The sequence below is a fragment of the Sphaeramia orbicularis genome, chromosome 12, assembly GCF_902148855.1.
Source record: "Sphaeramia orbicularis chromosome 12, fSphaOr1.1, whole genome shotgun sequence".
Lineage (NCBI taxonomy): Eukaryota > Metazoa > Chordata > Actinopteri > Kurtiformes > Apogonidae > Sphaeramia > Sphaeramia orbicularis.
In genome coordinates this window covers 68,172,330-68,185,881 of record NC_043968.1, presented here as the reverse complement: position 1 = coordinate 68,185,881, position 13,552 = coordinate 68,172,330, and the positions used below count along the sequence as shown (strand labels likewise).

At 35.8% G+C, this 13,552-nt stretch overlaps 2 protein-coding genes across 5 annotated transcripts in view; one reads left to right on the top strand and one right to left on the bottom strand.

The window, feature by feature from the left end:
• Positions 1-273: 273 nt before the first annotated feature.
• Positions 274-2,555, bottom strand: bbln (bublin coiled coil protein). The gene is made up of 2 exons (XM_030148573.1): positions 2,170-2,555; positions 274-1,508 (listed from the first exon to the last, which is right to left on the bottom strand). The coding sequence occupies exons 1-2, from the start codon at positions 2,246-2,248 to the stop codon at positions 1,240-1,242; spliced, it is 348 nt and encodes a 115-aa protein (XP_030004433.1). The 5' UTR covers positions 2,249-2,555; the 3' UTR covers positions 274-1,239.
• Positions 2,556-2,682: 127 nt separating this feature from the next.
• The window catches only part of surf2 (surfeit 2), a 33,566-nt gene continuing 22,696 nt past the window's right edge, over positions 2,683-13,552 (top strand). Inside the window, exons 1-4 of one of the 4 annotated variants that reach the window (XM_030148543.1) lie at positions 2,683-3,252; positions 7,437-7,541; positions 9,710-9,877; positions 9,995-10,126. In XM_030148543.1, the coding sequence (XP_030004403.1) occupies positions 2,827-3,252; positions 7,437-7,541; positions 9,710-9,877; positions 9,995-10,126 (831 nt within the window). In that variant the 5' untranslated portion in view covers positions 2,683-2,826. Of the gene's footprint in view, positions 3,253-7,360; positions 7,542-9,709; positions 9,878-9,994; positions 10,127-13,552 lie in introns of all 4 variants that reach the window. The other 3 variants (XM_030148542.1, XM_030148544.1, XM_030148545.1) reach the window with 3 other exon arrangements.

Genomic DNA, 13,552 nt, shown 5'->3' with positions numbered 1-13,552 from the left:
TTCCTACTGTGAAATTCAGTTTTTGCTGGCAAGCAAAATAAAAAATATAATTTTGGGAGAAAAAAAAACCCCAAAACAACAGTTCTCTTTACGAACAAAACACATACCGAAACCAAACCCAAACCGTGGCCCAAAATCTGCAGTAAGGACCATACCGTGGGCTACCTGTACTGTTGCACCCCTAGTAGGTGCACCGTATATTTTCCTGCTTTTTTGTCCTTTGCCAATCACACCTATGTATATTATATTATATTATATTATAACACTCTGGTAGACATCTGGAATGTTGCATATTTACTTTAAGGGAAGAAACATAATAGTTACACATTGTACATCTAGAAAGAGTCTGATGTAAACTCTAAACTGATCTTAAGCCAGAAATACATTTGACAGTTTCAAGTTCCCCAGTTTAACAGACCAAGTCACAAGCAGGACAGGTGATGATGATATGGAGATAACAGATCATAATACATTTAAGATCACATTAACTTAATACACTACTGTAATTTCCATCAGATATAATGATTCCTAAATTATGTGATATTGATCAAACTATTAACCTCACATACTAACACAGTAGACAGTTTGTTGACAGCTTTCCTTCCAGACTTAAGCTGCTGCTGTAGTGTTTTTTAGCATATATTAAATTTTTTAATTGCTTGTAGCTGTTTAAAATGAGTTTGTTTTTCTTTTGAGAAATCAGCTGCTTTGGACCTGTCAGTGTTTGCGAATGGTCACTGGGTACCAAGTCCTCCCATCTTTTGAGAACATAATCATAACTACAATCAGAAACCTTGGGTTGCCAGTGTTCAATAAAAAAACACCTTGGTAATCCCACCTACTGGTACAGGATCATGGACCTGATCCTCTATTTGGACATGTTTTATGATGTGTGTAAAACTTGATTCAGTCTTATTTGAATCTTTAAAAAATGTACTGTATTTCTGGCTTAAGGATTCAACTTCATGTCCTAACTGGACCAGAACAAGAATTAACAGAGCAACTGTTCAACAAACAAAAACTTAAATGTCACAGATCTACAATGGTGTGTTAAGAAAGAAATTAAGAGCTTAAATTACAAACATCAGCAGACCACAGGTGACAAGAGACTCAACTGCAGTGAGTCATTTATGCATATTAATGCAGATCAGGACCCACTAGTCCAACATACAGTAGTTTTAAGTGGAGTCAGTCCTACTTAACATTCCATGTGTATTTTGATGAACAAAAGCTACTGGTCTACTCGCTCTTGTCCTTCATCTGAGAGCCCTCAGAGTCATCCTCCTCCTGGTCCACCTTGCTGTTTGAAGAGGAGTCTGTGCCAGCAGGGCCATTCTGCTCCTCCTCTGCTGAAGGAGAACCAAGCAGCTGGGCTCTGAACTCCAACCGGGCCTGCCGGTTGGATTCCAGCAGTTCCACAAGTTTGCCATTGAGCGCATCATTCCTCTCCTCTAGGTCATCGAGGTAGGAGTTGATCTGATCCAGCATAGAGTTGACAGCAGCATACTCTGTGGAGAAGCAGATGAGAAAATGAGCTGTAATCTGAAATGGAAAAATATAAGCATGAAGGCAAAGAGCATACAGGTGGTGCCCTGCCAGGTGAATTTATACTATAACAAATATCAGAGCGAATTAGATCCACCTCCATTTTGCCAATCTGTAAGTGCAGATAAAGTAAAGTTAAAAAAAAAAAAAAAAAAAGATTCATGTTAACTAGTAGGTTAAAAGACTGGTAATATCATCAATATAAATATGTGAACACAGAAGAACATGACAGACAAATAAAGGATAAATGGTATTAAAATCTAAACACATTAACTTTTTTAAATGTATTGACTTGATTTAGTTATGGGGTTGAATGGATGGCTTTTACTAACTTTATAAACCGGTGGCCGCCCTGTCCTGTTACCAAATGTGTTAAACCAGTCATCAGCATTCATCACTTTCAGCCAAACAAATTACAAGAACATCAACTTATACAAGCTTACTGAAAACACTTGATGCTGATAAATAGTAAACTCTTAGTCTGCAGGTCGCACACATTAATTTAAAGCACAAAAAACACTGAAAGAGAAACTAAACAACAAAATGGAAGTCAACTTGACAATGGATTTCCACTTTTACAATCAATAGCCACATTTGACTAAAATGGACAGAACTGTTCGTTACCTTCGTCGCCGAATTCATCTTCATCATTGATTATACCTTCTTCGATTGAGATGTTGGGATCTCCATTCGGCCCGGACATTATTTAATGCTACAATACCGTCGTTGATCCAGGCTAAGAGTTCAGCTGTTTACACTGTTACGGTAGCTGAGCTGTCAGCTGACTGGCATTAGCGACCCTTCATCCAAGAAACAGCGCAAACTCTAACTTTGCATTATTTACAAATGCACGAATTTATTCCCTTTCGCCGTTATTTTCATACGGTTGCGATGGACTTCCAAGTCGTGTTGTCTCCACAGGGTCTAGTTATTTAGCTGGTGATTCTAGTCGCCACTGATATCTATTGTTGCTGTTTAAGCCACTTCCGCTCTCCGCGTGTCACAGTTTTAAAGTCCCCCTTACTACGTAAAACAACAACCACGGATCCATCTGTGCTCGATACAAGAAAGTACACATTGAAAATTGTATGTTTCTAAGATTATTTGAATCGTGTCCTGAAATAAGCCTTTATTTTTGACTGAATGTATTATTTCGTGGGAATTTAGACACATGTAAGGCGTTAAATCCCATTTCTCTGTTGTCTACGAGGGCGGCGCAGTTATGGTGCTTTTGCAAAATAGGTCCGGGAGGAAACTTGTTTTAGGGTGAGCGAGCCTAAAATGGCTAAATCCGTACAAAACGAAATAGGCCAGCTGCCTGTAATAATCAAAGTAGAAGACGAGCCTCAACAAAAAACACTAGAAGACGTATGTCGATTATGCGATAACACTTTTCCCGGAAAAAAAGACAAACATAACTTGATCATCGGTGCCCTACAGGTGAAGCCTGCCTATACTTTAGCTCTGGAGGAGCTCACCGGAGCCGTCAGCTGCACAGACGACGTGATAGCGGTGTGTAGCTCCTGCAGGACGCTGCTCAACCGATACTACCGGAGCTCGAGTGAGGTGGAACGGATCGGCACATTGGTCAAGTCTATGTCAACTAAAAGGTGCATCAGATCACCTGAGACCGATGACGGCCACGTCCGAAAATGGATCGTTATCGGGAATGAGACTCTTGCCAGACAGAGTGTGGACTCCACCGAGGTGCGTTCACAAGTTATTGTCCTGAAAATCAAGCGAAATCAGTATTTATACATATTGCAGTGGGATACATCAGTCAATCAAATTTTAGTTATATAGCGCATAACAGAAGTTATCTCATGACACTTTAACTGATCGAACCCAGACTCTAAAGCCAGTTTACAGAACCCAACAGAATCTTCCAGGAGCAAACACTTGGTGATAGTGGCGAGGAAAAACGTGCTTTTAACAGGCAGAAACCTCGAGCAGACCCCGACTCCTGGAGGATGGTCGTCTGCCTTGACCAGTTGGGGTTATCGAGAGAGGGTAGAGAGAGAGAGAGCGAGAGAGAGAGAGAGAGAGAGAGAGAGAGAGAGAGAGAGAGAGAGAGAAGGGCTACAGCTGCAGACGGAGTCACAGATATCTTGTCAGTGACCATCTATACTTAACCATGCTGTCAACATCTTTTATTCCTTGGGTCAGTTTGATCCCAGCAGTTTAATCCTCCAGTAGATTAGAATAATCAGTATGAATACTCAAGTTTTTGTGTCAGATAAGTCATGTTTATGACGTTGACTAAATAAACATTTAAATAAATTAGACTCTGGCAAAACCATTGTTAATTACATTATGAAAAAAATATGCAAATCACCATTAACGTCTCACTGATTGACCTAACACTAGAAAGAAAGAGTTTTTGATGTTTTAACCCATAAAGAACAAAACATCCTCCACCAACCAAAAGCATCTACTGATCTAAAATGTTTAATACCTGTTGATTCACTAATCTTATCTGTAAATAATGGATGTGAAATACAGTTTGTCATCTTTTCATAGTCATCAGATATGACCCATTTGGACGTTCAGAGACTCCGTAGTGAACATGGAAACATCATCTTTCTCAACATTGATTCACGAGTAAATCCCATGGAGTTTGATAAATGACAGTGGATGGAGATATTTGCTTTATGTTCAGTTAATGAAGAGAGGCAATCGACACACACATCCAGAAAATGAAAGGTGTGCAGGATCCCCCAAAACTAGATGGAAAAAAAAAATGAAATAGTAATTCATAAATTACATTTATAATAAATAATAAATTTTTTGGGAGCTCACAGGTTGTGCTGACCTTATCTCATTTTTTCACTTATGTTCAGTTAATGGCGTATTTTGTTGAAAAGGTCAATTTTTTCTCATTGTTTTCTGATTTGATCTTATAACCTCTGAATTTACTATGAGTGTGTGATAAATAACTTGGGGGGGGAAAAATATCATTTAGAAGTTGTGACAAAAATAGTTGTAGGTCTTTAAGGAATAAAGTCTTTATATATTGTTCATAAAGCAAATACTAAGAATTTGATTAATTCCATTGTCAACTATTATCTCCATTAATAAATTAATTGTTTGTTCAAAAATCTTAGTAAAATGTGAAAAAATGTTTCAAAGCCCAATATGAAATGCTTAAACCCAGTGATATTCACTTTACTGTCACAGAGGAGAAAAGAAAACAGAACATATTCACATTCATAAAGCTGGATTCAGACTTCAGATATTTTTTTCTAAAATAGTCATTAATTAATTGAACAGTCGTCCACCACTCACTTAAACACTGTAAACTAAAATCATCACTCATGGAAAACATTTATGTTGAGGTCATTTTAGTTCAGTTTAGTTTAGCGAGGTGAAGGAATAAGACCATGAAGAAAGAGCACAGACAGAAATGGTTCAGAAAATTTAAGACGTAAATATTATATACTCACAATAAAATTATTACTTATACATACAGTTTATTTAATCCTTCTTTATGTCATATGAACTATCAGTTGACTACAACCATAACGTTGAGGACACTTTTTTGAATGTTTTAAAATATCCTGTTCTGCTGATCTCAGTGTCATCTAAAATAACCAGATATTTATAAAATGTTGACATTTCTCATGTGTTGTATATCGAAAAGAGCCCAGGATCAAATTGACCCCAAAGAACACTGACATAAACAGAATATGTGCAGGACATTAAAAACACTTCATCAAATTAATTTAATTTTTTCTCCCCTCATTTCTAAAAGAAAAATCATTAAATATGAAGAAAAAATAACTATGTCAAACATTTAACTGGAGATGTTAAACAAGGAACACTGGGTTAAATTGACCTCAGAAAGAATATGAGGGTGAAGATTATTTTTTTCTGTGACAGTTTGACAAAAATCTGTCGTACCTGGAAAATCACATGATGTCTGACTACAGGCATCTCCATTTAACCTACATAAAAACAGAAAAGAGTTAAGGAAGCTGCTAAACCAAGTCTCAATTAATCAATTAGATTTTTGGTCTGTAAAATGATAAAAAGCACCAGCTGGTTTTGAATCATATGATGTATTTGGTCCACAACCCAAAAATATTCAAAGAGGAGCAGAGAAACCAGAAAATCTTTAATATTTAAGTAGTTCAGCCCAACCTTTATGAAACTACACTATAACTACACTGTCCTGCTTCATCGCAAGACTTAATATTCTACTTAATTTCGACCATTCCATTGGCCTATATCTATTTGGCCTAAAACAAAGTTTTGTTTTTATTCTGATGTTTGTTAAATTCCGTCCTTCCACCCATTGCACTGATTCATCTCATATTTTTAATAACTCAAGGACTAACTGTCTAAACTAAACAACATAATCAGCTTTCTTTCAGTATGCCATAATTTTCCTTACTTAAGTATTGCACTTCTTTTTTTATCTCTCATCATGTTTTGATTTTCAATTTTTTTTAACAACTTAATTTCAGCAACATTGACATCATTAAGGCATTTCTTACAAAAGTTGTGAATCCCCCCCCCCCCCCCCCCATCCAGGTGGCATCCCCACAAATGCATCCACATTAACATAAATGTATCAAATGGTTAAAAAGAAGAAAAGAAATATATACAAGTACAAAAAACAGACAGACCAAAAAATAAATAAAAGACTCAAACCAATCTGTTGATCATTCTGGTCATACCACCAACATTCTGGATCTCTGACATAAGAAAAAAGTCCCAGCAGAGTTTGGACATTAAGAAGACTAGGATGGCAGTGAAAGAGAGGGTAAGAAAGAAGAATAAATACATTAAGTAAAAACAAGGAGTCAGGCAAAAGGCAGGCTCTTGATATGAGTTATGAACTGTTACCAGGTTCTGTCATATTTATCCTCCGACCCGTGTATTGTATACCTAATTTTTTTCCAGGTCCAATCCCAACATCACCTCTCTAATCCAATGAACATAGGCAGGAGGGTTCTTACCCTTCCAGTTCAGCAATATCAGACGGCGGGCATGCAACAATGCAAAGGCAATTGCATTTTTGTGGAGACGGGACAATTTTAGGTCATCAAAAACATCACGTGTCCCAAAGAAACAGGACATCTAGGACAGTTTGGTGCAACATTAGGGTATAATTTAGACAGTCTGTCATTAGAATAATGCAACCGGCGGACCACCTTAAACTAAATCATGCCATGTCTGATACAGAGAGAAGATCTGTGTATACGCTGCATGGTATTTTTCCAGGTATTCAGAATTAATGCCTATATTATTGATATTGTTCTTTTATTGAGTGGATTTACATTAAGTCTAAATACAGTAGGTCTTTAGAAGGTGGAGATGGATACCTTGGGAAAAATTTTGAGGCAAAACTCCAAACCTGAAGATATCTAAAGCAATGAGACTTTGGTAAATTATGATCTTCACATAGAAATTTAAATCATGCAAAGCTATCATCAGTGAAGAAATCTTGAGAGTAGACCAAGCCACTTCTGTGCCAAACTTAAAATGCCTCATCTATTTGAGATGGTGCACAAAGATGATTAAACATTATTGGAGAGAAGCTACATATATTTGTCAAATTAAAATGTTTTCTGAACTGACTCCAGATCTTAATCGAATTTTGGACCACCAAATTTGAGTTCAGTTCAGGTGCTTTGATATTTAGTGGGAGAGGGGCAGTTAAGATTGAAATCGGGGGTTTTGATTTTCACTTTAACATGTATTTACTGAATTTCTGAATTACAGACTTTGGGGAAAAAGTAGCTATAATCACAATCTGTGTGTAGCATATATGATGATGATATGATATACTGTATTTATATTACATTTACAGATCAGTTTTTAATCCCACATTTCACCAACACCTCACATGCTGCCATCCCAGTGACTGTGTGTTGTGTGGCTTCCAGTCAGCGTCACCTCTCCAGGAGTGTGTGAGCCAAGTCCAGCTCAAGCCTCAGACTTCTGCCGCTGAAGACTCTGCAACTCCAGCTCTGGGTTCAGAACCAAGACAGGTTTGTCTCATTTCATCTCCATCACGTCAAGTCTTATTGTTAAATGTTCTCATTTTCCACAAATCATATTTGTCTAGGATTACACTTGAATGTTACCGTGTCCATGTCAGTCCAATAATAGTCTTCAGTCCTTAGAATCAGATTGACAGCACCTGTACTGTGGCAGAATGTGGCCGAAGCACACTACTGAGTAACAATGCTTTTGTCTCTTTTGCTAGTATTTAATTATTATTTAATATTTTCCCCATTTATCAGCCATTACTTCATAATTTTCTCTAGAAATAGACTAATACAGCATTTCAAGAACAATTGGCAGAACTTGGCTCCATTAGTGGTCAATAAGGCTTCGCAAATGGAAATACTGACTTTGAGGGAATATACTATCCCTTATAAAGATTAAAAAAGGATATGGTGAATTCTGCACTGGATTAAAGGGACAAATAGAGGTTAATAATCATGTGTTCATTGAGGATAGAGCTGTGTCAAATGTATCAATCAATCAAATTTTATTTATATAGCACCAAATCACAACAAAAGTTATCTCATAACACTTTACATATAGAGCTGGTTGAAACCAGACTCTCAAGCCAGTTTTACAGAACCCAACAGAATCCTCCAGGAGCAAACACTTGGTGACAGTGGTGAGGAAAAACTTCCTTTTAACAGGCAGAAACGTTGAACAGACCCTGACTCCTGGAGGATGGTTGTCTGCCTTGACCAGTTGGGGTTAAAGTGAGAGGGTAAAGGAAGAGAAAGAGAGAGAGATTGGGGGAGAAGGGGGAAAGCAGGGGGAGACACATGAAATGTATAAAATTAGAAAAAAACAGAATGACTTTTTAACATTCCTTCATTCATTTCAAAAAGCAAAGTAACTTTCTTAATTTTCTAGAGCAGGGGTGTCCAATATGATCTCATGTGGCCCAGACCAGTAAAATAATAAGAATGAAAAAAGTAAAAAAGCATTATGAAAATGTTTACATCTGCAAAGTATCCTTCAAAATAATGTGAATAACATAAACAACCACAGATACCCTGAAATTACTGAAGAAAAATAAGTGCAATTTAAACAAAACTATGCCTCAGTTTATCATTTAAGCATGTACTTTACAACTTGCAGATCACAGTGCATCTACAAATACACAAAGGCAGAATATCATTAAAATTGCACTTACTTCTTTAAAGACATTTCATTATGCTCATATTTGTTCAGGTTATTCACATTTTTTTGTGAAAAATAGTTTGGAAATATAAAAATTTTTCCTGTAATTTTACTTTTTTACACTAAGCAAAGAGAAAATTTTGGAGTTGTCATTATGTATAGGTTATTATGAAATTATTTTACTGCTCCGACCGACATCAGATCATATTTGTCCTGAGAAAGTGAAATTTCTGGAATCAAGGCTGTTGGTCTGTAAATGTTTCAATTGATTGTATGAGTTTTTTTCTGTGTTTGCAGATGCATTTATTATTATAGCATATTTTATTATTGAAAACTATAATTATTATGATCTCGACTCCACCAATCTGGTTAAATAAAGGTTAAATAAAATTAAATAAAATAAAATAAATGGGGGCATGAAACTACAATGAAAACATATATGTAAGACATATATTTGGGATCAATAGAGTTCATGTATCTGTATCTATTTATGCTCAGTGTCATGTGACATGTGAAACAGATCACCAGACAGACATATTTTTGCACACATTTATATTATTTTATGATTACATACATGTCCATATTCTTTTAGAATTTTATTTTTGTGATTTTGTTCCATTTTTCTAGCACTTTCCTATTTACACTATATATATGCTGACCCATTTTATCAGGACTGGTCAATTTTTTTATATTTTGTGGTAGGCCAATGTTTGTTATTTGTTGTTTTAAAAATTGCTGAAATATTTTTTGTTCTATTTTGTTGGTATTTTCTTTAGGCTCTGACTTTTTTGGTGTGTTTTGATTTTTGGAAGATGGTGATCGGTTTTAAATGGCCAATGAACACTGATGAATGTGAAACTAAAAATCCACCGTTGGCTGACCTCTAGTTCACATTTATTGTATCGCTGTTCTCATTCCATCCACTTAGAGCTCATGTGTCTTGACACCAATACTAGTAAGGACTGTCACTAATATTGTGCTTTTGCTGAAGTTCTGTTTTTAACTGTAGGCAGACGTTATTCAAACAGCAGTCCTTTCAGCTGTTGAGGCAAGCAGTAGCAGACCACAGCCCCAATCCCAGCATGCCCCTCAGCTAACTGCCTCGCTGTCTGGGGATGGAGCAGTGAGGAGGACATTTGTTATGGCTCCGGTTGTTTGGTCTGCACAGTCAGTTCAGGTTAGTGAACAGTTACACATCATATGATGAGACTGTACAAAGAAATGTGTTTATGAAAAAGACCATCTCAGTGTAAATAAAATGTTGTGTCTTTTCTTTGTCTCTTCTCTACGGTAGTCTGCTGTGTGCAGTCTGAAAACAAAACTGCAGTCCCAGCCTCCACCGCAGCCAACTTCCCCGCTTCATGATGGACCAGTGAAGAAGAAATTTATCACCATAGCCCCTGCACTGCATCCACCACCAGTTCAGGTGTGTTGACATTTGGTAACAGTGAAATGTTAGTAGGGGAGACCAGGGACAGTAGTGACATGGGTCAGTTGTAACACTTGCAATTGCTCCAGTCAGGAACAAGTTAGGACTCACCTGATTCATTCTGCACATGCTCAGTTTAGTCCTTAGTCCACATGGGAAGCTGTAGTGCCGTGAGGCAGACACATCAAAATTTGTGAGGGAAAACATAATTTTGTGGTAAGAAAGTAATTATTTTTGCTCAAATTACTTTTGTGATTACTTGGTTTGCTTTATAGTTAGACTCATTAAAGGTATGTCATGTTGATTATGTGTCTGTTTAGCTATCTTTCATTCAGTTTATTTGTGGTAATGTTTTAGCTTCTAGCTGTAAGGCAAGCTAGCTCATCACTAATGCGTTCAGGGACAGTTGTAACAAAGTTGCTTAGGGTAGATTGTAACACTTTCTAAAATGTTACAACTTATGCCAAGCTAAAATTCAATTGTTTTTCCAGGATTTCATGACCATGGGAACCCTGCCACTGTTTTTTTTTTTTTTTTTTTTTTTTTTTTTAGTTTTAACATTCCTAGAGAAGAGAAAAGAAGAGAAAGACTGACAGGGGGGTGCCTCTCGACATTTTGAAGAGGGCATCCACTGATGTAAAGGTCCATGGAAAGTCAGTCAGATCTGTGGCAAAATTGTATGGCATATACCATGTCATTCTGTATAAATTCTGCAAAGGGAGGAAAAAGTTCAAAGATCAGGGATCGAGTGAACTTTCATGAGTAGGCTACAACTCTGCAACAAAGGTGTTCACTGATTAACAAGAAAAGATTTTGACAGAGTATCTGAAAGGCGCTGCTAATACATACTATGGACTGTGTCCCAGAGAGATAAGCACATAAGAACTGGTAAAGGATAAGTAAGGGTGAATTTATGAAAGTTACACTGGTGGCAATATATAAAATACATATTGAATAGGGAAATATTTAACATTTTTTATATGATTAACATTACCGGTGAGAGAACTTGCATATCAGTTTGCAGAAATATATGGCTGCAAACATCCAAAGTCATGGAATGAGACTTCAACTGCTGGTCCAGATTGTTTTTTTCAGCTTTATGAAATGAAACCCAACTCTTTCCATTAGTCAGTCAATATCTTAAGTCACTGTCATGGCCCTGATTTTATAATGTTACATTTTACCCCAAGGTATGTTACAACTGACCCAGACTATGGGGTCAGTTGTAACATTTCACTCTTTGTGTTTGAGATTAAGTCATGCATTTTCTATTTGTGTTGCACAGACATTTTCTAGGTCATTTATTAACAGACACTTGAAGTTACAGTAGTTTACATAGCAGTTTGAAGACACTAGGTTAAAAGAGCTCAAAGTTAGAGACAGAAATGTCAAAAATGTTACAGCTGTCCCTGGTCTCCCCTAGATATACATATTTATTTCTAATAAGGTTGGAACATTTTCCAATATGCAGTAAAAACTTCAATCCATGATTTGTGAATTTGTTTTAGCCTTTGTTTAACTGACAAAAATACAAAGAAATGATTTTCAACCTTTTCACTGACAAGCATCATTATTTTGTAAATATTTTTTGTAAATAAAAACATTTAGATTTTGAAAACACTCAAAAATTGTGGCTGATTCTGTTAATTTTTCAAGACAAGTTTAAGTAAAGTTATTAGAATTTACTTGTAACTAGAGCTGAAACAATGCAACGATTAATTGTCTCAAATCAATTTATAAAAGTTATTCAATTACAATTTTCCTGAATCAAATCTTTGTTTCCTTAGTTTTGCTGCCACTAAACATTGGTTCCACTGGCTAAAGACGTTCATTTTGTCTTCTGTTTATGTAAATATAATTTTTTCTTTTATTCAGACAATTCCTTGTCTGAATAAAAGAAAAAATTATATTTATTGGTTCCACTGTTGTGTTTCACACGGACACTTACTGTGACGCACATGACGCCAGGATCAACACAAACAACATGGAGCATAGTTCAGGAGAGATGAGGACAAAAAGGCAGACTATATACTTTTATGTTTTTTTTTGTTGTTATTTCTATATATCTATAGATATTTTTCTATATGCTTTTATACTGTTATTGTTGTTATTTCTATATTTTTTCTATATCCTTTTACTATGTTACTTTTTTTGGTTGTTGTTTCAGCAGATTCTAGAATAAAGGACAAGTTGTCATTTTCAAACGTGTCATTTTCACAATTTCTTTTCGCCTATTCAAATAAACATTGAATCGAATTAAAGAAAATAATTGATAGATTAATTGATTATAAAAATAATGGATAGCTGCAGCTCTACTAGTAACACTGTAATGATAATAATAAAAATAGATTAGATGTTAGTGATTAAATTTTGTTTCTGTTAACACATACTAAAAGCACGTACATTGGATCCATTATTTAATCACTCATGCTCTGGTCGTAGTAAGCTACGTTTGTAGCCACAGTTGCCCTGGGGAAGACTGATGGAAGTGAGGCTGCCAATCCACACCAACGGTCCCTCCGACCACCAGCAAACATTTAGTTAATTAGTGAGTTAGTTAGTTAGTGTAGTTTTATTTTGAGCACATAGAATCAGATAACAAAGAAGCATACAACATGGTCAAACAAAATTTTTCAGCGCTGAAAAAGGAGTGGGAAGAAGTACAATTTATAGACTCCCACCCCTTTTTACAAACTGATAATTAAATTAATTCCGCTTCCTTTGCTTTAACACACTTTTTTCCATATATTTTTACAATAACACAAAGCATCCATACAAACCATTCACATACATTTTTTAGTCACTTCACACTATCAGTTTTGCATAATTAACCTTTTTTAATATGAACTATAATATTTATATGCACTCTGATTATTTGCTACGAATACAATCATTAATAAATGTGATAATATCTCCTAATCATGATAGTCTGTATTAATTAGTTAATTAATTACAAATAGGCAATACAGAATAATATCTTATTTTCTGCATTCTTCTATAACTAGATTGTAACTTATTTGGATAATGTTCTATATAGGGATGTCCGATATTGTCTTTTTTGCCAAAAACCGATATGCCGATATTGTCCAACGCTTAATTTCTGATTCCAATATCTACCGATATCGCTGCCGATATATGTGGGATATTAAACTAATTTTAGGTAACATCACATATCTCCTGTCATGGAATTAACACATCATGCTTAATTTTATTGTGATGCCCCATTGGATGCATTCTCAAATGCAACAAGGCTTTTAAAATGTAAACACTGTCTGTGCAAAGAATACATACTTCAACTTAATACTAAAGCCAAATCAAACAGTGTCTTACCTGTGTCCCTGCTGACATTATACAGCTGAATCTGTTCTGCGTCCTCAGTCTGAATCTGAACTCACTCTAACAGATGAACACTAGCTGTCCTTT

Coding starts and splice junctions, on each gene's coding strand:
- bbln (XM_030148573.1), bottom strand. CDS start 2,248: ATGTCCGGGCCGAATGGAGATCCCAACATCTCAATCGAAGAAGGTATA. Junction 1,509..2,169: donor AGATGAATTCGGCGACGAAG/GTAACGAACAGT, acceptor GCTTCTCCACAG/AGTATGCTGCTGTCAACTCT.